The sequence below is a fragment of the Platalea leucorodia genome (assembly GCF_965183815.1).
Source record: "Platalea leucorodia genome assembly, chromosome: 12".
In the NCBI taxonomy this organism is placed as follows: Eukaryota; Metazoa; Chordata; class Aves; order Pelecaniformes; family Threskiornithidae; genus Platalea; species Platalea leucorodia.
Genome location: NC_138834.1, coordinates 7,994,182 through 8,021,157, shown reverse-complemented (window position 1 = coordinate 8,021,157; position 26,976 = coordinate 7,994,182). Strand labels below are relative to the sequence as shown.

General features: G+C 61.7%; 1 protein-coding gene across 5 annotated transcripts; it reads right to left on the bottom strand.

Moving 5' to 3' along the window:
- Positions 1–30: 30 nt before the first annotated feature.
- SH2B3 (SH2B adaptor protein 3) lies at positions 31–25,430 on the bottom strand. Of its 5 annotated transcripts, none has more exons than XM_082325413.1 (8): positions 25,304–25,430; positions 15,727–16,512; positions 2,372–2,473; positions 2,018–2,109; positions 1,815–1,900; positions 1,402–1,616; positions 888–1,059; positions 31–531 (listed from the first exon to the last, which is right to left on the bottom strand). In XM_082325413.1, exons 2-8 carry the CDS (start codon positions 16,483–16,485, stop codon positions 236–238), a joined length of 1,722 nt encoding a protein of 573 aa, XP_082181539.1. In that variant the 5' UTR covers positions 16,486–16,512; positions 25,304–25,430; the 3' UTR covers positions 31–235. The 5 variants fall into 5 exon arrangements, with proteins under 5 accessions (XP_082181539.1, XP_082181540.1, XP_082181536.1 ...); XM_082325414.1 differs by lacking the exon at positions 25,304–25,430 and adding an exon at positions 24,550–24,666; XM_082325410.1 differs by lacking the exon at positions 25,304–25,430 and adding an exon at positions 23,396–23,531.
- Positions 25,431–26,976: the final 1,546 nt, after the last annotated feature.

Below are 26,976 nucleotides of genomic sequence, written 5' to 3'. Positions count from 1 at the left end.
ATGAGAAAGCTTTGATAATAACAACAAAAATAAAAATAAAAGGCCCTTTAACAGGCCGAAGAGCGGGAGCACACCCGTACTGGAGTGAAAAATTACCCCCTTCTTTGCAAAAATATAATTATCATTCCTAACCAGAAGGAAGAAACTAAGTACATTCGTTCTTTCGATGGGATACCCAGAAGGTCTCTAGGATTTCTCCACCCGAAAGTGCATCCCCGTGCCGACGTGGCACCCGTCAGAGCGGTATGTACTGGTTGTCGATGGCGCGGACGTGGCCCCGGCCTGGCGCCTCCGCCTCGTAGTCCAAATCGCGGTGCCGGGGGCCAGAGGCCGTGGCCGCCCTGCTCAAGCGCAGGCTCTGCGCCAACTCGGCCGGCGGTGGCACCAGGTGGAAGATCTGCTCCGGCGGGGGGGCCGGGGGGGTCTCGTCGGGGCCTCGGGGGCAGGAGGAGCCGGCGGGGGTGATGCTGAATTCGGGGCTCCAGCTGGGAACGGGCAGGGGGAGAGGGACCGTGCTGCCAGAGCCAGGAGCTGTGGGTGGAAGGGAGAGATAGGAGGTCGGTGGGATGCTCCCGCATCCGTCGCCCCTGCTGCAGGTGTCAGGGTTGGGGTGCGGGGCACATCCCGCACCCGCCCCAGCTGCAGCAGGGAGCAGCCGGCGGTTTGGGGCAGCTTCTCCTTTCTCGAAAGAGGAAGCCGGGAGCTTGGGAGTCACCTTTTGTACCGCTGCCTGGACGCTTCTGCTTTCCCCCCCGGCATGCAGCCAAGAGGCCCAGCTCTGCCCAGCCCTGAGGCATCTGCATCCACCCCAGGGACCCTCCCGCCAGGACAGGGTCCCCCATCCCTGCACCCCATGGGAACATCCCCATTCCTCCGTGCCCGCGTACCTTGCGGCTGGGACAGGACGACGACGTAGCTGGACAGACGGACGTCGCAGGCTGTCCCACACTCCAGCGGGATGGGGTAGCGATGGAAGTGGTGCAGCATCTCCACGATGGAGGAGAAGCGGAGGTGCTGGACGCGGCACTGGCCCCGCTCTGTCAGCGCCAGCCGCAGGTGCTGTGGGGAGGAACGTGGACCTGTTACCCTTCCACTGGCTCCCTTGCTGGAGTGGATGATGGGGGGACATGGGGATATTTGTGGGGGGAGAACAGGGGACACAAACAGCCTTAGCATGATGTGCTGCATCCCCAGCCCGCGGTGCCCTGCTTGCTGCAGGGGGTTTTGCCCCCCAGGGGTGGGGATGGAGCTGCCAGCCTGCTGCAAGCATCAGGGCAGGGACCAGGCAAGGAGAGCATCTCCCTGGGGTGGGATGCAATGGGACAGGGGCTGTGCTGCGCACTGCCTGAGGGGCTCCTGTGAGATTCCCCCACCCTGCCCCAGCCCCTCTCCCGCCCGTACCTTTGCTCTGCCCTGGAAGTTGAAGGTGAGCACATACTCGCCGCGGCGTGTCTCACTCTGCCGCACCAGGAAGACGCCATGGCCCTCCAGCCCCCGCAGCTGCACCAGCTGAGCCGCCTTCACGCGGGAGATGGGCCCGTGGAACCAGGGGCAGGAGGAGAGGAACTGCTCCATCTTCGGCCCTGCCGCCTCCCCTGGGCCCCCCGGTGTCGCCCCTGCCAGGGCACAGGGATGAGCACCCCAGGGAAGCAGGGACCCCTGCCCATTGCCCCCCTCCCCTCTGTCTCTGCCCTCCTGCCATGCCATTTGGGGATGCCCGATCAGCATGGCTGGCCATGGCAGGATGCAGGGACCTCCCCGGCGAGGGATCTCCCCCCTGTCCCTGGGGTCCACTGGGTGTCCCTGCTGCTCACCTTGGTTGTCGGTGCTGGTGGTGGGGCTGGCGGCCGCGGGATCGGTGTGCCGGCACGCCAGGAGCTCAGGGTCGCCCATGTCGGACCTGCCGGGGACGGGAGAAGCCAGGCTGAGCGCTGGCAGCGGGGGGCCGGCACGGTGCTGGGGGACATGGAGCAGCTGTCACTGTCCCCAGGCTCAGGGACACCCGCCGAGCGCTTACCCCCTGCGCGCACACTCCCGGATCTCAGCCGTCCAGGAGCTGAGCTGCTGCTCGTCCCCTGCCTCGAACACAACATCGGTGGCGTTGGTGACCTGGGGGACATCGGAGAGGGACAAAGGGGCTTCAGAGAGAGAGATGTGCATCCCCCTCCCACCCACCCACACCTGGGGACCGACCCTGACCCCAGCCACAGCAGAGCATCCCCCACCCCGAATGCCGCATCCTCCCGTGCACCCCCTCCCTGGCTGGGAAGAGGAACTGAAATTTGGCATGGGAGCTTTCGGCAGCCACGTGCACCCCGGAGGGTGGGAAAGGCCTCGGGGCCAGCTGAGGAACCCCTTGGCCAGGCCCTACCTTGAGGACGAAGGTGTGGAGGTTATCGGGCATCTCGAGGCGTGTGCACCTCCGCACCTCCTGGACGGTGGAGCAGGCGGCATGCAGCTTCGGCTTGGAGCCCTGCGGAGGGGAGCACGGAGGCTGAGCTGAGCCCCAACACCCCCACACCCCGAAACGCCGCCCTATGTCCTGCTGCTCTGCTGGGATGGGGGTCGAGCCTGCTGGGAGTCACCCGAGGCACGGCAGCTGGCAAGGAAATACCCTGCTCTGCAGGGAAAAACCCCGCTCTGCAGGGAAATACCCCACTGGCAAGGAAATACCCCATGTGGCAAGGAAATACCCTGCCCGGCACTGCCCGGCTGCTGTCAGGGCACCCCGGGGGGGCCGAGTGGCGCCCAGAGTGGGGACCCATCTTGGTGACCCCCAAGGACCCGGCAGCAGAGGGATGGGTGGAGGAGAAGAGGGAGAAGGGGGTTCCCAGCATGGCAGTGTGTGCTGGGGAGACTGTGTGCACCGATGGGGAAATTGGGGTGCAGGCAGGGAGCACCCTGGTTTGGGGGGGGGGGGGGGGGGTAGCAATGCGCTTGGCAGTGGCGTGCCGAGAGCTCCCTGCAGCCGCCTGGCCAGTTTGGTGCTGACACAGGCACATGACAAAATGCTGAGCAAACACTTCCAGAAAGGCTAATAATACCCCTCCAGGCAGCTTTCGGTTCCCCTGCTGCCCAGCGCACCCTGTGCACCGGCAAGTGAGCCGCTGACCACCGCGAGGCTGCGGCACGTGGCACCCACCCAGCCGCCACCGGGACCGGGCTGCATCCAGGGCGATGGGGACACTTCTGGGTGCGAAACACCCCAGGGACCCCCCCTGCACCGGTGCTGGGTGATGGAGCCAACCCCTCCATGCTCATCCCCATGGCCAGAGTCAAGCGCACGGCTCTGCAAGCGAGCTGCCCTGTGCAACCTGGGAAAGCCCAACCAGTACCAGTGTGTGCCGGGCACACTTGTCCCCCGGGCCACGCTTGCTGCCAGCGCAGTAGGACAAAATTTTGTCTGGCCGTGATTCACACGGCAGCTTCAGCATCCCACGGGCTGAGTCACCGCACCCTGCACCGGCCCCAGTGCTCCCCTCCGATCCACGGCCCCTGTCCCCGCGCGCGATGTCGGGCTGCAGGCGCTTCGTCAACCGAAGTGCCTGAATTTTGCTCTGAGCTTGCGATGCTTGCGGCAAAGCCACCCCCTCCCTGTCCCTAACCAGCTGCACAACCCCAGGGGGGGGTCCCCACAAGGTGCTGGGGGACACGGCACACTCCACACCATGCTGGTCACCCAACCAAACCATGTTTGGTTGCTTCTTTTTTCCATCCCCCCCCCTCTTCCTCCCTCCCTCGACACTCTCAACCGAGGACTTGGTGTACTTTGGGGCCGGAAACACAGCGCGAGAGGGATCAGCCCTTATCAGTGCCGAGCTACGCCGAAAAGAAAGTTCTTAGAAGTCATTTGCCGAACGGCATCGTGCAATGGGGTTGGCGCTACCACGGCGGCTCGCGGCACCCCCGGCCCCGCCGGCGACAGTGATTGCAGCTGCAGCTGCAATCACTGTCGCTGGGGGTGCCGCGAGCTGCCGCGGTGGTGCCAGTGCTTTATCCCAAAGGAGTTTTATTTTTTTGCCATCCTTGGAAGATAACTGCATCCTGTGCAAAGTCCTGCAGGGACGAAGTGAAGGGGTTGCCCATCCTGGCTGCTTTCCCACACATGGGTTGTGACAGCCAGCACGTCCCCGAGCTTGCCGGCACAGCGGGTGTTATCGGCACACATCCCGACCGCGGCGTTGGGGTCGGCCTCCCGCTTTCCTAGGAAGTGGGAAATTCCAGGAAAAGGGAGTTCGTCGAAGCCCCCTGAGTCCCTCCCCAGGGAGAGCGCAGACGGGGAGCGTGAAGGGAGAAGGAAATGATGCAGCAGAGAGATACGGTGCCCGAAAAACTAGTCTGGCTTCGGAGAAGTGCCTACCGCAGGCACGGTGCCCCCGCCCCCCGAACTGCCGCACCTGACCGCAAGATGCCCTGCTCGATGGTGGCCGCTACCAAGAAAGGGATTTCTTGGTAACCAAAACTGCTCACTCAACACACTGTGTGTTCACTCAGCGCCCATGGGCTGCTTCTCGGCAAGAGAGGTGCCGCAGCAGCAGCATGGGGCTGGGTACCCCCCCCTGCTGCCGGCTGGGCTTGGGATGCTCAGGATGGGATGGGATGCTCAGGATGCTTGGGATGTTGCCCCAGCTCAGCCCCCAGCCCAACCAGCATCAGCTCCCACCCCGGAGACTTCACCCCACCGCTCCCCAGAAGATCCTGTGCACGTGGGGGAAACCCCAGCAGAAGGTTGAGCTCCCCCCCAAAATCACCCGGGGACAGGATGCCCCACAAAGCTGCGCTCCAAAGCCCCCAGAACACAGCCACCACCATGCCATCGCTGCAGCATCCCCGGTCCCAACACCCAGCATGCAAAACCGGCCGTCCTGGGGCGCGACACGGGTGATGTCCGGCTCACAGGGCTGACAGCAGCAGGATCCAGCCCTGCTCCCCCGGACTCCCTCTCCCTGCAGGGGCTGACAGGAGCCGGACACTGCTGGGGACATCGGGCCACTGATGGGGACGACAGTCCTGTCGGTGGGGACGGAAGAGCCACGCCAGCTCTCGGCACCTACTCAAATTTAGTGCTTGTGAGTGGTGTCCACCCACCTGTGGTCTGCTGACCCCCCAGTATTTGTATTTTTGTTCTTTGCAGGGGATTTTTTCTAGAATTTAAAAATAGGAAGCTTCAGCCAGGCCTGAGCTGTCCGCACTGTCAGGGGACACGGGGCAAACTGGAAGATGGAGGAAAATACCCCCAGGACAAAACTCCCTCCTGCTCAGAGCATCCCATTGGAGCCCACGGCTTGACCCAGGGGGGACACCCCATTGCACCCCCGTCCCACGTCCCTGCATCCCTGACCCCCGGGGGGATCCCTGTGGGGTGGCACGGGGGGTCCCTGTGGGGCGCAGCACAGGGAGAACCAGCATGGCACGGGGAGTGCCGGCACGGCATCCGTGGCCACCGTGCACCTGGGGAGGGCAGGACGGCCGGGAGAAAGTGGGGTTTGCCAGCATCTGCCAAATATAGGAAGGAGACCGACGCCAGCTCGGCGCTGTGGTCGTGCCGGGAGCACGAGCTGAAGGTCAGGACAAGGTCACAGCTGCGCTCGGGCGTTGCAGGCGCGGAGCGGAGCTGCTGCGTTTCCGCCTTGCAAACCCTCGGTAACAGCTCTCACCGCAGCGCCTTTGCCCGCCACTTTATTTACTACTTGTGTTTACGCGAGGCCAGTGTGCGGGCGGCCATGGTGCCGGCAGGCTGCCCGTACCGACGAGCGCCACCGGCTCCTTTCCCGGTGATCCTGCCTCCGGCAGCCTTCACAGCACACCTTTCCACTTGCTTTTCTGGCTTTCACATGCGAGCGGTGGTGAAACGACCTCCCAGGAGGGCTGGCTCAGCACGGCGGGTCCCCCCTCACCTCTACCACAAGGATATTTTTTATTTATTTTTTTTTTTTGATGCAAAACTCCTCCCAGCCCGCCCACATGTGCTGGGAAAGCTCTCGCTGTGATGCTGAGATGCTGCTGTAAGGAGCACGACCTGCGTGGATGCACAGGGAACACTGCAGATGCTGGGCGTGCTTTTTTTGCTTGGGTGAAGAGGAAGGCAGCCAGTTTTCCAAGAACGAGAGCAAAATGACACTGCCATGCTGCCCACTCCCAGGAGAGCTGCGGGTGCCTCTAGGTTTGACCGGCAACAGCACTGCCCACGCACCAGCAGGGTGCTGGCACCCACCATCCACCCAGACACCCCTGGGCTCAGCCAATTTCTGCTGGGTCCCCAAAATGCTGACACCACCCACAATAGTGGTTTGCGTGGGAGGGAGCTGGAGCCACCCACCCTTCCCAGCGGATCTGGCCAGTGCCCCAGTCTCCCACTGGCAAAGGCAGCGGTGGCACGGGGATGACGGTGGTGGCACAGCAATGATGGCAGTGGCATGGTGATGATGGTGGTCACACAGCAATGACAGTGGTGGCAGGGGATTGACAGTGGTGGCACAGCAATGACGGTGGTGGCAGGGGGATGACAGTGGTGGCATGGCGATGATGACAGCGGCATGGCAATGACGGCTGTGGCACAACAATGACGGCGGTGGCACAACCATGGCGGTGGGGCCGGCTGGCCAAGACTGTGCAGAGCAGAGAGCAAATCCTTCGAGAGCGGCGGGCGCTGCCGCCAGACCCTCCACGCGCCGGGGATTTCCCTGCGTCGGCTCTTTCGCTTCCACTCTGAGTCACGCCACGGGAGGCGGGGAAGCGCCGCGAGCCCTTGTGCAAGGTCCCCGACAGATACGGGTGAGATTTGTTGCTTCTTGTAAATCACAGAGCCCGCCGTGTACCCCTTACGCATGGGACAAACCTCAGCTGGAGCTGCAGCGTGCCCAGGCATGGCTCAGCCCCGCCAGACTGCCAGTGGACGGACAGACGGATGGACAGGCAGGCCACTGAGATCTGCAGCACTGCAAGCACTGGGTTATGCCGGCGTAAAACCACATCCCGCACCCACGGCCCTGGGGAGTTTTGTGAAGTTTCCCAGGAGCACGGAGACGTGCAGCCCCATCCCGGGGGATGCCGGGTGAACCAGAGGGGAAACACGTCCCATTGCCCTGGCACAGGGCAGCAGGGCAGCGACGGGCGTCCTGGGGGGCCGGCGGGGGCGGGGGGCACCAAGGGTCACGCTCGAGGGTGCAAGGAGTCTGCTGCACCGGCAATTGCCCCTGGGGGTTTGCACCATGGGTAATCCCCACGTTCGTCCTCGGGAACTCTGCATCCCAGATAATCCCCGTGTTCATCCTTCGGAGTTTACACCATGGTTAAGCCCAACGCTCGTCCTCGGGGACTTTGCACCATAGATAATCCCAGCGCGTGTCCTTGGGTGGCTGCACCACGGCTAATCCCACTGTTCATCTTCAGGGATTTGCACCACGGCTAATCCCAGCACTCAGCCTCACAGGTTTGCAGCACAGCTAATCCCAGCATCTGTCCGCCAGCAGCTAATCCCAATGCGCCGGGGGGTTGGTAGCACAACTAATCCCAATGCTCCTCCTCGGGCATTTGCACCACGGCTGATCCCAAGGGGACAGGTCCACCCTGGGCAGCCCCATGCCAACGCCAGCGCTGGGGACGGGAGCTGGGATCCCACTGATTTGGGCCATTTCTCTGCACACCCCCGGCCTCTCACGTGCCTCCTGCACCCCACATCCACTGCAGCCCCCCCCAGCCCAGCTCACCCCATCAAAGCTTGCTGGGGAGGACCCTAGAATGGCACACTTTGGCCTCTCTGCCTGCATGCAGAGGCTGTTCACTCTGAAACCTACTGACAGCAGCAGTGAGTGCCATCACAGGGTTCTCTGTTCTGGGCTTGGGGCACTGGGCATAGGAGGTTTCCTGCCTCTGTTAAGTAGAGAAACATGAGGTGATTCCTCGCTGAGGGCTGATATGTGAGCTCAAGCCCCCCGGACCCTGGTCATCACCTCCCCAAAAACCCCCTCTCTGCCCACCCCAAACCCCGGCCAGCACCCTCAACCCACCAACACCAGAGGGACAAAGGAGTTTCCAAGACACCCTGTCTCTGAGCATCCCCAAAGCTCACGGCAGGGGACAGAGCCATCCCCGAGGGGACCAGGCTCAGCGGTGACAAGAGGCACCGTTGTGCTGGCCTGAAGCGCTGGCTCAGGGGCACAAAGCACCTTCTGTTCCCATCCTGAGTGGCTGCCGAGTGCCGGCAAACGGCGATGCAAGAAAACACAGCCTGGACCCCCGCCGACCCACCGAGCCCCTATTTCTTATTAAATTAAACCCAAGACTCTGTGAAACACAACCCCAAGAGCCGCCAGGTAAATCCATACCCGTGGGGATGGATTTGGGGGGTCTGGCTAGAAACCCCCACCCTGTCCTCAGGGCTGACTGCCCTCTTTGTGCATTGATAAACCTCAGCAGTCGCCGGATCCACGTGAATGAGACAACACTCCCTTCCCAAAACCCTGCAAATCACCCCAAAACCAGAGAGCCCAGCGGCTCATCTTCGCAGTGGGGTTTGGGAAGACGGAGGCTATAAACAGGATCTGTAAACAGGCAACGTTTGCCAGCCCCCTTTTTTTTTTTTTTTTTTTTATTTTAAGCCAAACTTGCTTCCAGCGTGGGCTGCTTTAATAATTTCCTGGAATAAACAACAAGCATGGAAAGTAAACAAGGTGTCTGTGTGCAAGCGGGAGCCGGCTGCAGCCGGGGACTGAGTCACCCCAAAGCCTGGCCCCGGAGGGCTGGGGGATGTGCGGTGTCCAGCATGGACCCCATAGGGACCCCGTGGTCCCCAGGATGTCCTGGGATTTTGCATCGTCCTGGGATTTTGCATCGTCCTGGGGTTTTGCATCACCCAGGACGATGCAAGAGCTTCAAGAGCCCAAGCAGGAGCATTCGCTCCCCCGGATGGGTATTTCAGTCCCAAAGCAGGACCTGCCCCTTGCCTGGTGCTGCGCCCTGCCTGGCTGAAGGAAGCAGATCTTGCCCCAAATGCTTTGTTTTTAACATAATCTCAAGATGACATTGAACATCATGATGCCCATCACAGGCATCGGTTGGAGCTGGGACTGGCTGCCTGGCGGGGAGGAGCGTGGTCCGCCCTGGCTGAGCCCCCACTGCCGGGATGAATCCTTCCAGACCCCACACTGCCTGTGCAGGCTCTCATAAATATTTACCTTTGAAAGAAGCAGCACTCAGCCTCGAAACAACCACATCCTGGGCCGTAAAAAAAAAAAAGAAAAAAAAAAAGAAAAAAGAAAAGACACAACCACCCAAAAAACACCACCGGGCACCTCACACTGGCTGCCAGGGCTGAGTGGGACCCAGCACCCTCCCACGCCCACCGGCACCCTGCGGCCCCTCGCACCCCCAGCTGCAGGAGGCTCAGGGGGGAAGCGGCACGGTCCTTGAGCTCTTTCCCAGTCCCTTTTCCTGTGATTCAGTTAATATCTCCCTTTTTTTTTTTTTTGCTCCCTTCTCAGCTCGCACATGGTGCTTTCCTACCCGAGCAGCTCTGCAGCATCCGTGCGAGGGAGACAGCCCTGACTGTGAGCAGCCATGCCAGGCAGCGAAGCATCACCGCCGTGAGCAGAGGGGTCACAGTGATGGGGCAACCCCACCCCCAACGACAGCAGGGTGGATTTTAAAGGACGGTGTTAAAAAGAAAGGAAACCCTCCGAGCCCCTCTCCTGCAAACCCCAACAACCCCAGTGCCCGGGGAAGCAGCAGGCTGGGGCTCTGTCCCGCACCCTTCCCCTCACAACCCAATCTAGCCCCGGCAAGCTCCATCCCAGCAACACAGTTTCCAAAATAAGAAACTCTGCTCTTCAGCAATTAACGCCGGGGCTGTGGTTATGCTGCTAAAAGTGTTTTTTTTCCGTGCATGACCAAGGATGGAAAAAGTTGTGGTTAATAAATGACAAATAACCTTTTGTCTCATTGCCCTCCCCCCGCGCCCTCACCCTGCGATACCAAAAAAAAGAGGGGGAAAAAAAAAAAATAGAAAAAGTCACCACCAAAATCTCAAAAAGCTGAAAGACCGCCTAGCCCTAGGTGCCTTCGAAGAACGGCGAGCGGTGCAGCGCGCAAAGCAAAGCAGCGAGGGGATGCACCGCCTGCCTTGCTCGGTGGTGAAAGTCTGCAGGCGGGTTTCAGTGCGGCTCCGGGCGCCTCTGGGTGCGGTTTCACCTCTCCCAAGGGAATCACAGCACACCCAAACCCCTCTGGCTCTTACCCCACGGCAGGTTTCCCGACTCCTGCCCTGGGGATGCCGGGAGAGGGATGCTGGCAGAGGGATGCGGTCCCTGGAGATGCCGGGAGACGGATGCCAGGAGAGGGATGCGGTGCCTGGCGATGCCAGGAGAGGGATGCAGTCCCTGGAGATGCCGGGAGAAGGATGCCAGGAGAGGGATGTGGTCCCTAGGGATGCAGGGAGAGGGATGCAACCCCAGGGAATGCCAGGAAAGGGATGCAGCTCTCTGGCCACGTGCTGTCCAGCCACCAAGGGACAATGCTACAGGGTTGCTCTTGGCTGGAGGATCAAGGCAGCAACCCCCACCAGCCTGGGATTGTTTAACATTTTTTATTGCAACAAAGAGAGAAAAAAATGCAGCACGACCCAGCTCGCCCCTGGGTGAACCATGGGGACGAGGGCAGGAGCACACGTGGTCCAGCCCACGCTGGCTTGCAGGATGGAGGACACCAAATGGGATCCAGATTGACACAAATGTGCCTTTCCCCAGGCCAAGTCATTGATGGGACATCGAGATGCCTCCCGTCACAGCCAAACTACTTCTTGCGGGGCACCCATTGCCCTCAGGCTCCGGCAAACCCTGGAGGGGTTTACCAGAGCCCGCGGGCAGCAGGCGTCCCGTTCATGGTGGCCCTGGGAGGAAAAGACGATTTTGCATGTTTTTTGCAGGAACAGAGGAATGGAGGAGCTCACGGGGCCGCAGCGGCAACAAGGGCATTTGTGCATCCAACTTGGCACATCCAGTTTTTAAGCATATTTATAGGTCACTAAGAAGAGGAAAGGTGGTCTGGATTTAAAGCAAAACGTTGTGCTGCAAAAGAAGGGGTTTGCTCAAGTCCCTGCCTGGGACAGGGATGCAAACGCAGCTGCTGCTGGGGTCAAGGCTTCCCAAAATGTGGCCTCTCCATCCCTGCAGGCAGGAACTGGCAGCAGCTCCCCCTCCACCACTGCCTCGCCATATATCCTTGGTTGAGTCACTTAAGGCCATGTTTGAGCAGCCCCAACTGCTCCTGGAGGCACAAAGCAGCTCCAGGAGGAACTGGGATGGGGATGGGGACCACAACACCGGGATGTCCCCCACCCTGTGCCTGGCTGGCTGCCTTGCAGAGCCCCAGGCGCCGAAAATTGGAGCCCAGGGGCACAGGACCTGCTTGCTCAGGAGGTGGTAGTTCTCAGAAACCAGCTTCAGGTGAAAGGAAGGGGAAAAAGAAAGAAAAAAAGGAAGTCAAAGCACTCTCACGCTGAGCAGAGATAAAAATACTGCTCCTCCTGCGGCCACAGCTGAAGACATACAAGCCGTGACACAGGCACCACAGGTTTTCAGCGGAAGGAGTCTTCCCGGCTCGTCTCGGCATGCCATCAATTTACGGGATGCGCTGGATTTCATTAAAATGCTATAAAGAAACCAGCACAAATGCAAATCCCATTTCCCTTCCCCTTCCTGTAAAAACATCTGGTCAACAGAACCGGCTCGGGACACTTCCGTTGCAAATCACAGTTTTCATGGGGTTCAGGAGTTGGCTATACAAAAGGCACTCAGGGCTGGGGCTCAGCTGATGAGCAGGGCAGCCCCAAAACCCTGCAAGGCTGCCCTAAAACATGCAAACCTGTTTTGCCAGCTTTGGCTTAAATTTATGACAGTGGAGAGGCCTCAGAGCTACCTGATCCTACAAGTTACATGAGAATATATGGTGTGGTAGAGGAGAAAGTTCTTAGTGCTTCCATGGAAAGCAGGGAGGACTGGTGAGCATCACCCTCGTGCTAGACATCAGAGAATCCACCTAGGCTGCACGCTTAGGACCATACCCATACAAGCATTACAGATGGCACCCCGATATCCCGCTGCTCCAGGCACTCTGCATGTCACGATGGCCCCGCTGGTGCTGGGTCTGGCCCCAGCAGCCCCATGCTGCAGAGCATCCTCACCTCACCCCGGTCCCGGTCGGTGGCACGGCACCCTCACATCCCTCCTCTCCCCAGCACACCGGCACCCTCTGGCATGTCCCCAGGGTGGGGGTCCAGGTAACCCCTGCCCTGCGCTGGGTGCCCTGAGCCCACCAGTGCCCTGTGGCCTGGCTGTGACTCATTCCCAGGACAGCAACGGATCCAATCGTCTCCAAATCCCTCCTTTGCAAAACATCCTTTTTCCAGCGCTCGAGGGAGGAAGGAATGATGCCAAAACCAACCCAGCAGCGGCTGCAAGCATGGGAAGCCCCATCTCATCCGGCTGAAGCTCCCATGAGACCAGCACGTCCCTGGGGGATGGGATGCCCACGCTGGGCACCGCCGCAGGGACCGCCGGCGGCTCCGGCACGACTCGCCGGCACTCACCCCTTCACCCAGCCCAGCGCAGCACGGGCTGCAGCCACCCAAGCAGTAAATGGGATTAGGGCTCTCCAAATCGCCCTGCTCCCTCTGATGCCGGGCACGTTACAGGATTAGGCTGAGAGGCCCCGTTGGAGCGCACCGGGGGGAAAGTAGGGGGGAAAATAAGATAAAAGCTGCCAAAAGCAGAGCGAGGGAGCAACGGCCGAGCTGCAGTGGGGCACTCATGGGGCCACCTCCTTTCCCCACACACCCTGCCTTTCCAAGGTCATTGCAAGGTGCTGAATATTTGGGGCCTTGGCTTGATGCTGTAAAGCTGGGAGGCTGGGCTGAATTTCCATTTACATCGTATTATTTAACAGGTAGAAAGGGAGAAGAGGAGGACATGTCTGGGGAGACCTCAAGGGTGACCAAACCTAACGGTCCAGAGACCAGCCGGAGATGAAAGCGCCCAAGGACTGTTTTTACAGTTGCTTATTTAAAACCATTAATCTTCCATGACGATCAACAGCATCTTCAAATCAGGAACAGATCCACGACATGGATGAAAGGCAGCGGCAAAGCCCTGTGAGCATCCCAGGGCCAGAGGACGGAGGGGAGGGGGCTCCCCGCAGCCTTCCCCAGGGAGTTATTGTTTATTATTTAGTTATTTTTAAAGGAAAAAAAAAAACAAAACACCAACAAGCTGTTCTGTTCCCATTGCTCCACAGTTTGCCCCCTTGCTGGGTTTGGGGAGTGGGACCAGCACCATAGCGGGCTTTCCACTGCCCCCAGAATCCAGCTGCAGTTACTGGGAAAGGGGCTGGATTGATTCTGCTGTAAAGGAGACAGGATCTGGCCTTGGCCCAGTTAATGAGAAAGGAAGGACCCGCCCGGAGAATATTTGCACAGGAAACAATTTACTCCGGAGACTTGCAAAATCCAGCAAGGAACATCCCTCCTTCCGCAGACCTGGCTGAGAAACCCCGCTGCTCAGGGCCCCGGGGGACCGCAGGGGCCCCGGCCTCGCAGTGACAGGGACTCACCGGCAAATCTCCGTGGGCCGGAGATTTGTTGCAAACTGCAAGGAATAATGCTGAAGAGAGCTGGGTGAACTTGCTAAATGTCTCATTTTAAATGCCTCCCACCCATGGGTCAAAGGCGGTCAGGGGCTGCGGGGAGAAGAAGAATGTGCTGTGTGCTGGGCTTGCTTCCCAAGGGGAAGGACGGGAAGAAAAAAAAGAGAAAAAAGTTTAAAATAAAAAGGGAAAAAGCAGTGATTGCAAGCACTAGGTCCTGGGGGCAGGCGGGACGCAGCGGGGGTCTGACTGGGTGCTGGTCCTGTGGGACAAGGGTGCTGCTCTGGTGCGCAAGTGGTGCGATGGCTCTGCTCCCTGCGTGGCGCCCAAAAGCCTTTGGGGAAAAGGCTCAGCAGAAAGGACGGCTCAGCTCTCCCCCACGGCTGTGCCGGGTCACTGGAGATTTTACCCAGTGTAAAGGCAGCCAAATCTGCTACAGCCATAATGTGCACAGGGGAAAAAAAAAAATGCGCAGGGGCTTGGTGCCCGGGTGGCGGGGGCACGGGTGGGTGCCCATGGAGGGGCAGGCTTGGCCCCGACTGCCGAAGCCCCTGCGTGCCAAGGAGCACAGCCACCCCCGGGAGGGCATCCCCTCGCTTCGCTTTTATTTTTGGCTCTTGCAAAGCCCCGAGGGCAGGCCTGGGCAACAGCCAGCGAGGATGAGGAGGAGCAAAGCCAGTAGCAAATTTGGCAGCCGTGCCTGAAATAGCACCAGCCCAATGCTTCCTCCCCACTGTCCGGGCTGTTCCCTGCGGCAGGGTCCGATGTGCCCAGTGCTGTCCGGGTGAGCTGGGGTCCAGACCACACGGGCACCCAGTGGTGCTGCCTGGCTGCTGGGAGCACCCTCCAGGAGCCCCAAAGTGATGCTGTTTGGAGCCAGACCTCCCCGTGCTCTGGGATGGGGACATATGGTCCTACAGGGGCAAATAACCGCAACCCCTGACTCGATGGAGCAAAACTGGCTTTTACTTTCAGATTTCACAATTTTGGTGGTGTTTCTTTTTTTTTTTTTTTTTTTAAATATTTAACATTGGAGTCGCTTGACAGAAACAGCAGGAATTCAGCCGGCTGCTCCCTGGCCCAACACGGTCCAAAGGCAGGGACAAGGCTCCGGCTCTACCCAAGCATTCCTCCTTCGGGAGCACAAGTTAGCCATCAAAGTTAAACAAGCACAAAAAAAAAAAAAAACAAAAACAAAAAGGGAAAAGAAAGAAAACCCAGCCCATCAGGCCTGTGTAAGACCTGCCATGTGGAGGAACTGTCTTTTTAAAGATTAAACACCACGGCTCCCCCCGCATCGCTCCCCGTTCACTCACATCCTGCATCATCTCCGCTCCAGCCGGCATCTAAGCACCATGGGAGCTCCCCGGGGTAGCAGAGATCTGAATTTCTAGCCACAAAAGTACTTACAAAAAATAAATTTAAAGTCCCTTACAGGTCCCATGGGGCGCAGAGGAAGGCACAGAGCCTAATTTCTATTTTCCCCTTCCTTTCCCAACTTGCCCAGGCAAGCAGATGCCTTGACTGCTGAAGCCACAGCACAGCAGAGACAGGGTGAATTTGGGGTTCACCAGACGCCGTGTCCCTCCCGCCTTGCTGGGATGGGTCCATGGGGCTGGGGATGAGGGGGATGAAGGCCACCAGCCTCTATCCTCAGCTTGCGAGGCAGGCACTCTGCTTCTAGCTGGGAAACCCAGCTTTGGGGTCCCAGCGGGGAGAAATGCAATTGCATCTCGACCGATAGCAATAATTAGCACGCACGTCGCCCTCGGCACGTGGTCACAGCATCTTTCACTCCCCAAACACGAGCCCACAGCAGTAGCTCAGCTCTCCTTCTCAGAGGTCTTAAATAAACAGGGTGCAGCTTTGTGTGGCTGCAGCGGAGTGAGAGCAGTGGCAGAGCAAACCCGTCTGGGTCCTGGGCTTGTGCCCAGACACCACTCATGGTGAGAAACCCTTGCGATCAGGGATGCACCGTGGCCCCGCTCCTCCCCGCAGGACATGCTGGCACCCTGGCATCGTCCCCAACCCACTGCCGAGGGACCCACAGCATCACCTGGCCAAAACCGGCAAGAGCTGGCAAGTCCTTACCTTGGGTGGGTCGAAGAGCTCCAGCACATACTCCTCGCCGTCGGGCGTCCCTGCTCGCCGCAGCACCAGGCGGCAGCGCTGCCAGCGCGTCCCACTGTCCAGGGAGGTCTCATCCAGCAGCCCGTACTTGAGGAGCCCCTCCTTGCGCACCTCCGGGGGCTGCTCCCGCGACAGCCCCCATGGCAGGATGCGCTTGCCCAGTCCCGGCTTGAGAGCTGCCTCCGCCGCCGCCTCCCCATCCCCATCCCCGGGGAGGGCGTCCGAGGAACGGCGTCGGAAGAGGCTGCGCCAGCTCCTGCGCAGCTGGCTGAGCGAGAAGGGCCGCCGCGCCGGCCCCGCCAGCTCCTCCGAGCTCCAGGACTTGCGCAGCCCCGTTGGGGCGGCCTCGGGGGCTCGACCGGGCTGCTCGGGGCGGGCGTCCAGCTCCACCTCGGCTTTGGTCGCCACCGTGCCCAGGGAGGCGTCCGTGTGCCGACGGTGCGTCTCCCGGTAATCCCGCGCCGGGCCAGCGGGCAGGATGCGGAGCTGGTTCATGGCGAAGCCCTCCTTCACCTCATGGCAGAAGTACTGCTGGAAGAGGTCGGTGAACTGCACCGAGAAGTTCTCGGCGGCCAGGAGGTCATGGTGCGGGTGCTCGGTGGCGAACCGCAGGTAGTGCCGTGCCAGCTCCTTGGCGGTGCTGATGGCGTGCAGCTCGCAGAACTCATGCCAGCCCCGGGGATACGCTGGCGTGCCGGCTGGCAGAGCGTGCCCATTCATTGCCGTGGCTCCAGCGAGGCGGCCGCGCTGCAAGACAGAGCACACCGGTGGCGTCAGGGCGGCCCCAACACCCCGACGCCTCCCCCCCCGACCCCTGCAGCCCCTGGCTGGCGCGGCTGCATGCCGCTCTGGATGCGTACCCACAGGGCCAGTGGCCCAGGGCACGCTGTGGTTAGCTTGGTCCCTGGTCAAAGCCGCTTCATTTACCAGGGCACAGCGCGGGGACAGGCGCTGCAGCTGGCCCAGGGGTGGCCGGCTCCCCGGTGAGTGGCACAGCCGCGTGAGCAACTGCTACGGCTCGCCACCCATCACAGGCAGTGGCCATGCATGACGCCAAGCGCCCAGCCCTGCCGCAGCGCCTCGCATCCCCATCCCCACCTGGCAGGGCCGTGCCTCAGTTTCCCCACCTGCGAGGTGGGGTGCAGGCAGGTCCCCAAGCAGGGCGTCTGCGCAGCTTCCTGCCAGCACAGCTGCCTGCAGCTGCCCGCCGCCCTGCGGGGACGCCCGGCCAGGCCGCATCCGCTCTCCTCCTGCCAAGGCTTCGCAGCGCCGATGGGTTTCCCTCCAGGGACCTATTTCAACAGAGCTGATAAAACTGGAGTGGGGGCGGGAGGGGAGGAAACAATTTGAAAAGCTGCAGAAATCCAGGGATGGAGCTGCCTCGCCTGCCAGATCCACCCGGCCCCACTGGCCTGGGGAGACACGGCTGTGCTGCCGGCACAGCCAGGGATGAGCACGTGTCCCTGGGAGAAAGCTCCACTGCCTGTGGGACTGAAGGGCTGTTGGGCTCTGGCAAACCACGCCATATCTCTGCCCCAAGCAGATTTTGCCGCGAGGCCAATCTGACGGGCACCCATGGCCAGCATGCAGCTGCCCCAGCGTGCCTGGCCGAGCCCAGCAGCAGCGTTCCCCGCGGCCAGCCCGGCTGCACCACGCTGCTTACCGCCGAACCTCGTGCTCGCCCGCGGCACTTATCAGGGCCATGCACTCCGCTTAGGCAGGAAACATCGGCCAACCCACCCGGATCCTGACGTGCCGGCACAGGCACCGCCACCTCCCCGAAACTTCAGCCGCCCGGTGGCAGGGCCCCTGCTGCTGGAGGGGAGGAAAAGTGATTGCATATGTCGGGGGGAGGAAAAATTAAAAAAAAAAAAACGAGGGGCCGGGAGGAAGCGAGCGGGGCGACGCAGAGCGCGGCAGATCTTGTTTGCAGCCAGGGAGGCGATAACGCCGGGAAGCGGACCTCTATCTCTGCCCACCCACCGCCCTTCCTAGTACGTCCTGCAAAGTTTCTAGGCGAGGGGAGATGTTATCTGCCCCCCGCCAGCCTCGCCGGGGCCCGGCTTCTCAGAAGAGCCACCCGAGGCTCGGGGTCGGCCGGCGTTGCGGCGGTGCTGGGTGTGCGCCTGCCTGCGGCCCGGCCGAACCCCCCGGCGGGGCCCCCGTGTGCGGCCGTCTATCAGCACCGCCAGCCTGCCGATGACTCAGCATCCTCCGGCTGCGCTCCCGCTTCCTCCGGGCGCCCGGGAATTGCCGCTGCAGCCGCCGGCACTGCCGGCATGCTTGGCAGGATGCTCCCCCAAGATGCAGAGGGAAGTGGGGCACCCGTGTGGATGGCTCCTCAGGCGAGCGGGAGATTCCCAGGACAGGGAATTCACCTTCCAAGTTTTCGGGCTCATTCTGCACTGGCTTCACGAGAAGTTTGCGGCATGGGAAAAGCCAGGCTTCGCCTGCGTCACGCGGCGGGAAGCAGCCGAAGGCCGTCTCCGGTAGCAACATGCTTTTTCCAACCAGCATGATGATGGGAAATACACCCCCAGCACTTCCTCCTGCCGGCACCGGCACAAACCGCGATGCTGTCCTCCCTGCTCCTGCCCGGCACTTCTCACGTGGAAATGGCTATCCTGGCTATCCCGGCTGAATCCACGCTTGAGCTACTACAGCAGCATCCCGCTCCTCCGCCTGGCCCCAGGTTTTGGCAGGGACATGGCACAGGGATGCGAGTGCCCGCTGCTGCGTGGGATTCTCCCTGCTCCAGCCCATCGCGCTCCACGATGCCGGAATTCAGCAGCCAGTGGCTTTAAGGCAGACTTTACATCTGCATCCCTTATACCCCATACGTTCCTACGAGGGGCTCCTGGCCGTCCTGCTGGTCAACGCCGAGCCGAAGGACTTGTCGCAATGGCTAATTGCTTTAATTTGCACCAAATGGAGAATTCAGCCCACCCTCGGACACACCATGGGCTGGTTGGGATGGGGGGCTAACATCCCCCCCAGCCACTGGAAGAGCTGTACGCCACACAGCCCACCCTGTCTCAGGGCTGTTTTGGGGTGCTGGGGTTGTTTTGGAGTGCTGGGCCAGGAGCTCAAAGAAGAGCAGGACGGGATGGACCGGCCGCCAGCTGGCTTTGATGTGGGCTGGGGTGGCGAGCCCCAGCTTGTGCAGGATCCAGCCCTGCAGCCAAGCCGCCCCCGGGAGATTTCATTAAACTCTTGCCCAACCTGGCGAGCGTCGCTGTGGCAGCGAGTGCTGGCACCGGCTGGGACAGTAACCTGAGGCCATGGCTTGGATCCGGCAATGGGTTATTCGTGCCTTCATGGTGGCAAAAATCCCAGTAAATGCATTTGTTGTTTAATTGTACTCAGAGGAGCCCGCAGCACCGAGCAGTGCCAGGGCAATGCCAGGAGCCAGCGCCGCAGCTCTGCCACCCGCTCCTGGAGGACGAAAGGTTCGGAGCCAGCTGGCCAGCCCTGACACGGAGGGGCTACAGGATCCGGCCCGCTGCCTTCCCACTGCAAAACAGCCACGCAGGGGGCTGCGGCTGCACGGGAAGGGCACCCTCCAGCACCCAGCGCTGCAAATCCAGCCTCAAAGGGAAACGTTACGGAGCAGAGACCGTGTCGCCGTGCCTGGCGCCGAGTGAGGCGTGCTCACACATGCACGCGTCCACAGGCGGCCCTGGAGCATGTGCAGCACAGCCAGCGCGCCGCGATCTGAAAATGAAACCAGCCTCGACTCCTTGCCGCTACTCTCCATGCCAGGAAAACGCACACCAGCAATGTAAATAGGAAATTGGATTTATGTGCCAGCTCTCCCAGCGACAACTGTTCCCCAACCGGAGGAAAAGTGGCCGGCGGCATTTTCAGCTCCCTTTTATAAGCACAACGCTATTCAAAACTCACCCTGAGGACTATTTTCAGGAGGGAACGAAGCGAGGGGCTGGGAGACGCCCTCGCCAGCCCCACAGCTCCCGGCATCCCGAGTGGCAGAAATACAAAGTTCCCACAATCCCAAGAGCAGGAACATTGTTCCTTCCCAGGATGTCCTCCATGAAAAGAGCTATTCTGAGCTGGCAGCAGCCTTTCTTGGCACGGCCCCGCAGCCCGCTCGCGAGGCGGCTATAAAAAGCTGGGTTACAATGAACAGCACTTTTCAATGGGAGAGCATCCGGTGTGGGGGGCTCGGGGGGGATGAGGGTCCCCAGGGGGATTCGGGGGATGCGGGTCCCCGGGGGGCCAGCCCGCCAGGGGTGGGCTCGCAAGGGCTGGGTGGTGTGGAGCATCCCCCTGGGATGGTGCCGGTGCAGCCCCGCAGCCTCTCTCTGCATCCCGATGCGCCGGGGACTGGGGCAGCGGGCGCTGGAGGACCGGCTGGATGCGACCCTGGGTTGAGAGCATAGAGGGGGGACAAGCGGGGAGGTGCAGCCATTTGGGGATGGGCACTGGGATGCAGCTGCTCAGCGAGCCAGGAGGTCTGGTGCAGGGGGAGAGGTGGGAAAGGGTCCGGCTGCAGCCTCCTGATGCGGGATAAAGCAGGGAATGGAGGACAGCATCCCAATTTCACCCTCCTCCAAGCTGGGTCACAACATGACGTGTTCACGGCACGTCCCTGCCCTGGGCACGCTCGCTGCAGAGCGAGCACAGCCATGGAAAGCAGCCCCGACTCCACGCTCACAGAAAGCCCCATGAAGTTTTATTGCTGCCCTTCAGCTGAGCCTCTTCTCCCTTCCAGCAGCCCGCTTTCACCAGTGGGTAAATATTGCTGATTTACCCTGAGCAGAACAGAAAGCCCCAGCCCATGCACCCAGGGCAGCAGAGCCCTAGGGGGGGACTCTGTGGGAGGCAGGGAGGGTGACACGGCCCGTGTTACCCCCCCAAAATAGCACCCACGTATTTACAGCATCACTATAAAACAGCTGAGGCCATTTGTGCATCAGACCAGCACAACCTAGAGCAGACACTGCCTGGCACCATCCTGCTCTTTTCTGTGGGAGCAGCCCCCTGTGGTGGTGTGGATTCTCTGGGGTCTTGTAGGGGGTGATGGCACAGAATCGCATCTCTGAGAGCCATCGTTCCCTATGACCTGCCGGCTGTTTCCACGAAAGCTAGAGGACCTCAGGGGGGTCTCAGGACCTTCCTTCCCTCTCCTTTGGCTGAACCAAATCAACAAACTCAAAAGCAACAGAGGAGTAGGTCGGAGAGACCCCACCACACACTCACATAGGCTGTGTTTTCTTAGGAAATCAGCTTAAAAGCTGGGAGGTTTGGGGCGGCTGATTTTACTCTCCTATCCCCACTTTCTCACAGGACACACCCCTTATTTGACCACCCGGCACTACACAGCTTGCTATATTAAAGGCCAGACCTGGCCTTAATCAATGGCTCTGCGTGGGCTGAGCAGCGCTGCAGACCTCTGGGGATGCAGCCGATGTTACGGCACTTTAAATCCAGGGGAAATCCACCCTGATCACTCCCCTGGGAGAGACAGGATGGAGACAGCCCATCCCGAACCCACCTCGGGCCAAATGCAAGCTCCAGGCTCACTTGGCCTGCAGGAACTCACTGGGACAAGCCGCTGCGGCCAGCCCAGCTCCCCAAAGACCCTCTGCCTGCTCCTGTCGACCCAAGTGCCCCTCACCATGGCTTCTGGCACCCTGCAGCCTGCTTTACATCATCACGCTCTCCTACACCCAGTGCCTGCGGGGAAAAGCCCAGCAGCGGGGTGGCATCTTTCGACAGGGTTTGTTTTGTTGCATGAAATGAATCGCTGCAGTGTAGGCGTGGGAGAAGCCGGGTGCAGGGAGCGCTGCCGGGGGAGCGGCCAGCCGCGGGTCCCCGGCTTCTCCCATGGGGACAGGGGGGGACCAGCCGGCAGCTCAGCTCCCCACCAACCTGGCTCTCCCTCCCCACCACAGCAGTGCCCTCAGGGCTGGATCTGGCTCTTCCTCCTCGCCGAGCCGTGGCAGTGCTGGCAGTACCACAAACCCCACCAGTGCCAAGCTCTTGCACTTTCACTTCGTCTCACCCGCTGGGATTTGTCCTGACGTCTTCATAGTGCCAGGGTCCGTCCCGGCAGCCCCATGGCTGTGCGGGCGCATGGGTGGGGAGGGTTTGCTCTGGGTGAGGGGGACATAAGACCCCTCAAAAGCCACCGGCACTTGCACCCAAATCTCTCCGGTGCAATACATGGGGCTGGCAGACCCGCTGCCCTGTGGCCTCCAGCGAAACCAAAATGGATTTTTTTAGAGGCAATAAAGACATAAAAGCAGAGGAGAAAATAAAAGCAGTATTGGGGGCGGGGGGAATGCACAGGGACAAGGCTTTCCTGCACCAAAAGCAAGTTACAAAGAAATCCGAGGCGTTGATCTAGTTCCAAACAAGTCAAAGCGAAACCTGCCAGTAATTTCACAGGCCTTTAAACTCCAATCCCGTAACCTGCCAGCAAAGCCCGACGACAGACGGGGACATGCGAGAGCAGGCAGCGCCAGGTCCCCACGCCGGCCACCTCCTCCTCCGCCTGCTTTTCCTACCTAAGTGCAGCAACCCGAAAAGTCCCCGGGCCACCAGCCCACAACTCCAGCACATCTTGAATCAATTTGCAACAACAATATCGAAATCGCAGCTCGACAACTCGTCCCGGTTTCCTTGACAGTAAATCCCAGCGCGGGCAGCAATGACCATGTTACTGCTGCTGCCGGAGCCAGTGGGTCCGGGCTCTTTGCGGGTGACCCCACCAGGGCTTGGCATGAGCAGGACTGGGCACGCCGGCAGGGCATGGGGAGGCCACCGGGACGCTGCCTGCCGGTGCATCGTCCTCATGCTCCGAGCCCCCCGCGCCTGCCAAGCTGGGCAGCGCCTGCGAGCCAACAAAGTCCACAGGGAGCAGAAAGCCAGAGGAGCCGCTTGGCAGGCGCTGGCTGGCACCTCCGCTTGGCACTCGCAGCGGGCACGGGGGCAGAGGAGAAGGGGGCAGTGGGGTGGGCAGGCAGGGCACGGCCCCCACGGGCAGGGCAGCACCCTGCAGCGGCAGCTGGGGCAGGTGGGCATCACCCCACGGGGTCCTGCGCCCTCCAAAAGGGCTGCAGGGGTCCGGGGGCAGGCGGAGGAGAGGGGCAGGGCTGGCTCCAGGGGTCCCCAGGATAGGGGTGCTGGGAAATGGGGGACCTTGAGGGGGGCAGGGATCCTAGAAAAGGGGGGTGCTCTGGGATAAAGGGGTGCTGGAAAGATGGGGGTCCCCAGGACTGGGGGTCCCCACAGGGGAGCAGGGCCCCTGGGATAGGAAGTGCCCACGGGGGGGGCAGCGCTGGGAGGACGGGGGTCCCCGAGGGTGACCACGGCCGCCGGACGGAGGGAACCAGAGGATGAGGCCCGGGATTGGCGTGTCCCCCCCGCAGAAAGGGGTGCGGGGAGAGGTCGGAGGGCTCGGGGCTGCCAGAGAAGGGGGATCCCGCTCCCGCAGCGGCGGCGCTGGGGCTCCGCGGGAGGAGGGCGGCCGCGCCGCCTCCCCCCGCCCGCCCGGACCCCGCCGCCACTTTCGCTTTGCAGCGGCCGCTTCCCGGGGACGCCCGTCCCGGTACAGCCCAGCCCAGCCCGGTAAAGCCCCGGCACGGCTCGGTCCCGCTGCGGTTACCTGCAGGAGAAGGCGTCCGGCTGCCGCTCGCCCATGGTGGAGCGCGGCGGAGCGCCCGGGGACGGGACGGGACGGGACGGCGGGGGCGGGACGGGGCGCACGGCTCGGCACGGCTCCGTGCGGCTCCGTGCGGCTCGGCACGGCTCCGTACGGCTCGGCACGGCTCCGTACGGCTCGGCACGGCTCCGTACGGCTCGGCTCAGGCAGGAAACCGGGGCAGGCGGCTCCGCATTTCCGCCGAGCGGAGCCGCGGCGGCGCGGGGCGCGGACCCCGGCCCCGGGCGGGTTATGTAAAGCGGAGCGGCGCGGCCGAGGGCGGAGGCTGCGCGGGGGCGGAGCGGAGGGGCCGCACAGTCTGGCTGTCCCTCCGTCCCTCCGTCCGTCCGTCCGTCCCGCCGGCAGCTCCGCGGGTGCGCATCGCTCCGCGCCGCCCCTCCCCGCCGCCGTGCCTTTATCTTATCTCATCCGCGCCCGCGGAGGCAGCGGCATAAACAGCCCGGCTGCGCTCGTGGGGGCTGTTGCGGTTTTGTTTGGGTTTTTTTTAGTTTTTATGACTTTTACAATTTTTTTTCCCTGTGGATTCGGGGGTGTCCGGGCACCGCAGCCCCCCCCCGGCCCCAGCCTGGTCGCTGCCCCTGGGGGGTCGGGAGGGAGCCCGAGCGCGGGGCGGTTGGGGGGCTCGGGAGGGGTGTGTGCAGGCGAACCCCCCGCTTTCCTGGTCCTGCCCCGCCGCGTCCTCCCACGGCCCCGCGGCCTGCGACCCAAGGGACCTCTGCGGTGGCGGCAGTGGGTGAGACGCTGTCTCAAACCCCATTTCTCATCATTTTCCTCTGCCTTTCAGTCGAGGAAATTATCTTGCTTATGAAAAGCACCACAGGGCACTGCCCACACCCGGCGGCAGCGGATCAGGTCACAGGGCCCGCAGTTGTCCCGCACTGTGGGCGAGGGCTTCAGCCGTGACGAACGGAGCCGCCGCAGTGTCCCTCCAGTGCCGAGAAGGGCTGGGGACTGGGGTGGGAACACACGGGCCAGGCTCGGCTGTCCCAGTGCTGTACTGGTGCCATCCCACCCCAGGGGAACAGGGGTGGCATGGCAGAGCTGCGGCCATCCACCCTGGGAGCCTCAGGAGATAGGATAATAAACTTTCACTGCACCTTTTTCCAGGAAAGGGATGGTTTGTGGTCTGTACCATCACATCTGGCCCATCGACATCTCACATCCGCATCACTGGCTGTCCCGAGAGCTCCTCCGGGGCCTCGTCCTCCCCAGGCAGCAGCAGCACCAGGGACGGAGGGGCTCTCCCTGGCCCGCAAGCCCCCGCGCAGGTGCTGCTCATGCCGGGCATGCAAGAGCTGTGGCGGAGCAGCCCTGCCCGGGGGCTGGCGCTCATCCAGCACACCAAACCGGGGAAACCCAGGGAGGTGGCAGCTGGGATTTTACAGACACCACGCAATTGATTTGTGGGTGTTGGGAAGGTGAAAGCTGCAGGATTTTGCCCTCGGAGAGCAGGCTGAGGCACGCTGAGCTGTTGGTGAACAGGCATCTGTGTGCCACCACCAGCAGGCTCTATCCTCAGTGATGCTTTAAAACACCCCAGTCGCTCACCCCGTCTATTCCCAATCCTTTCCCTTCCAACGGGGAAAAGACTGAAACAGAACCCCCCCGCTGGTGCTGTACCCTGGGGCTGGCCATCCCCAGACCACATCCCTGGGCTGCTGCCGGTGCAGATGCAGCCCCGCTGCCCCCCTTCAGCCCCCCCAGAGCAGAGCAGAGCTTTCCTGCAGGGCTACAGCCCCACGCTCCCCTGGGCACCGCCTGCACCAGGGTCCGGGCGACTCTGCAACCATCCAGCCCTCCCCAAGCCCCACAGGGAAGTGGCTGGGAGCAGCTGACGTGATAAAATCTTACCTTAAAAGCTGCTTTTTAATTCCTCCCGCCGTTGCTTCATGCATAATTGCACCTTCTGGCTTTTTTTCTGAGCACGGACGAGCGGTCGGCAGAGCTTGCTGCCTGCCCTCCTTCCCACGGGCGCCTGTCCCAGCTCACAGCTATTGCACACTTTTCTTTATGAGCTTCATCTATTTCAAAAGCGCCCTCTTAGCGTCCTCAGCCCCCATGGCCTGAGATTTCTCTTTTGTTTTGCTTCCTGTATGGATTTTCTACAGTCCCTAACTGCTAATTCACTACCACCGACTTCTGCTTTTTCTGTTTGTTTAAGCAGAGCTGCGCAGATGCCCTTGTACACGCACACACACGCCGCTGCTTCCCTTCCGCTCTGCCTTGCGTTCAGCTTTTAACCATTGCTGCTTTCTTCTCCTGTAAAAGCCTTAACCAGCTTCCAACTGTCCTTCCCACTTCTCTCTTTAACTCCCACCCTCTGGCCCGCTTCGTTTTCAGGATGAGTGGGGTGGTTTGGAAGTGGCGCGTTGGCATTTCCCGGGGTGGGATGTGATCGGCTGCGGGTGACCTCTGCCATCCCACAGTGAGATGAGGGTCCCCCCCTTTTCTTGCCCGGAGAGGGTCTGGGGGTGACATTTGGAAATGCTTGGCTATGGGGGTCTGCGCTGAGCTGGCAATGCTCCCCCCAAAATCTCAGCCGGGCTTTTATGCACCCCTTCAGAGGGCAGGGCGGGCGATGGGCAGGGTGGGGATGGGCAGGGTGGTGGCGGGCAGGGTGGTGGTGGGCGGGGGGGGACGGAGGGGGTGCCCCACGGGCTGGCTGTCCCCCGCAGCCCGCCGAGCCCCGTCCCTGGGCTCCAGCTGCCCTCTCCCGGGCACCCGCCGCACTGCACGCCGCCCCCGGCCCTCCCCAGCCCGGCTGCGCCCCGCTGCCCGCCCGCCCCTCCCGCCGGCAGCGCGGCCCCCCCGCCCCGGTGCCCGACCCCCGGGTCCCAGGCCGGAGACCTGCGTGGGACGGTGAATCTCGCGTGGGGCCGGAGCGGGATAGGGGTGCCCGCACCCCAAAATGCACCGTGGAGGGTCGCGCCAAGCCCGCACTGGGGATGCTGTGGCGGTCACAGCTTGTTCGCCTTGACCAGCCTCTGGGTCCATTTGGGGGTCCCTGGGGACCATTCGCTGCTGGTCACGACAGAGACCCTCACCCCTTCTCCTCCATGTACTGGCTGGGGACACGCACAGCGCTGGGCGTCCAGCAGCCCCTCGGTGCCCCCCCAGCACCCCCCAGATTCCCAGGAGCGGCCCCCGCTGAGCCAGCACCGGCGGTGACTCAAAGCTGCCTGGCTCACCTCGCTGGGCCGCCGAGCACCCGCCGCTGCGTAACCGTGCCGCCAAGTCACCGGTCATGGGAGCAGCAGGAAGTGGAGGCCAAGGGCAGCCCACGTCCTAAATGGTGCCCGGCAGCCCCTCGCCTCCTTTCAGAGCCTTTTCTTCTCCCTTTTCCCTGTTGTCAGTCAAGCACAGTGCGGGAATTCATTTTCCCGTCTTCCCCAGCAAGACCTAGCTGGGGAAACTGAGGCATGGGCTCTGGGCTCCTCGCTGGCGGGGACAACAGGGAAAATATCACGGGGCTGCTCAGAAGGGGAAGTGCTGGAGCCTGTGCAGCGACACACAACCGTCCCATG

What these genes read in the sequence shown, in the direction of transcription:
- SH2B3 (XM_082325413.1), bottom strand. Translation starts at nt 16,485, where the DNA reads ATGAATGGGCACGCTCTGCCAGCCGGCACGCCAGCGTATCCCCGGGGC. An exon ending in TCCACACCTTCGTCCTCAAG is followed by an intron (nt 2,110 to 2,371) that starts GTAGGGCCTGGC and finishes GATGTCCCCCAG; the next exon opens with GTCACCAACGCCACCGATGT. An exon ending in CGTCCTGTCCCAGCCGCAAG is followed by an intron (nt 532 to 887) that starts GTACGCGGGCAC and finishes TTCCACCCACAG; the next exon opens with CTCCTGGCTCTGGCAGCACG.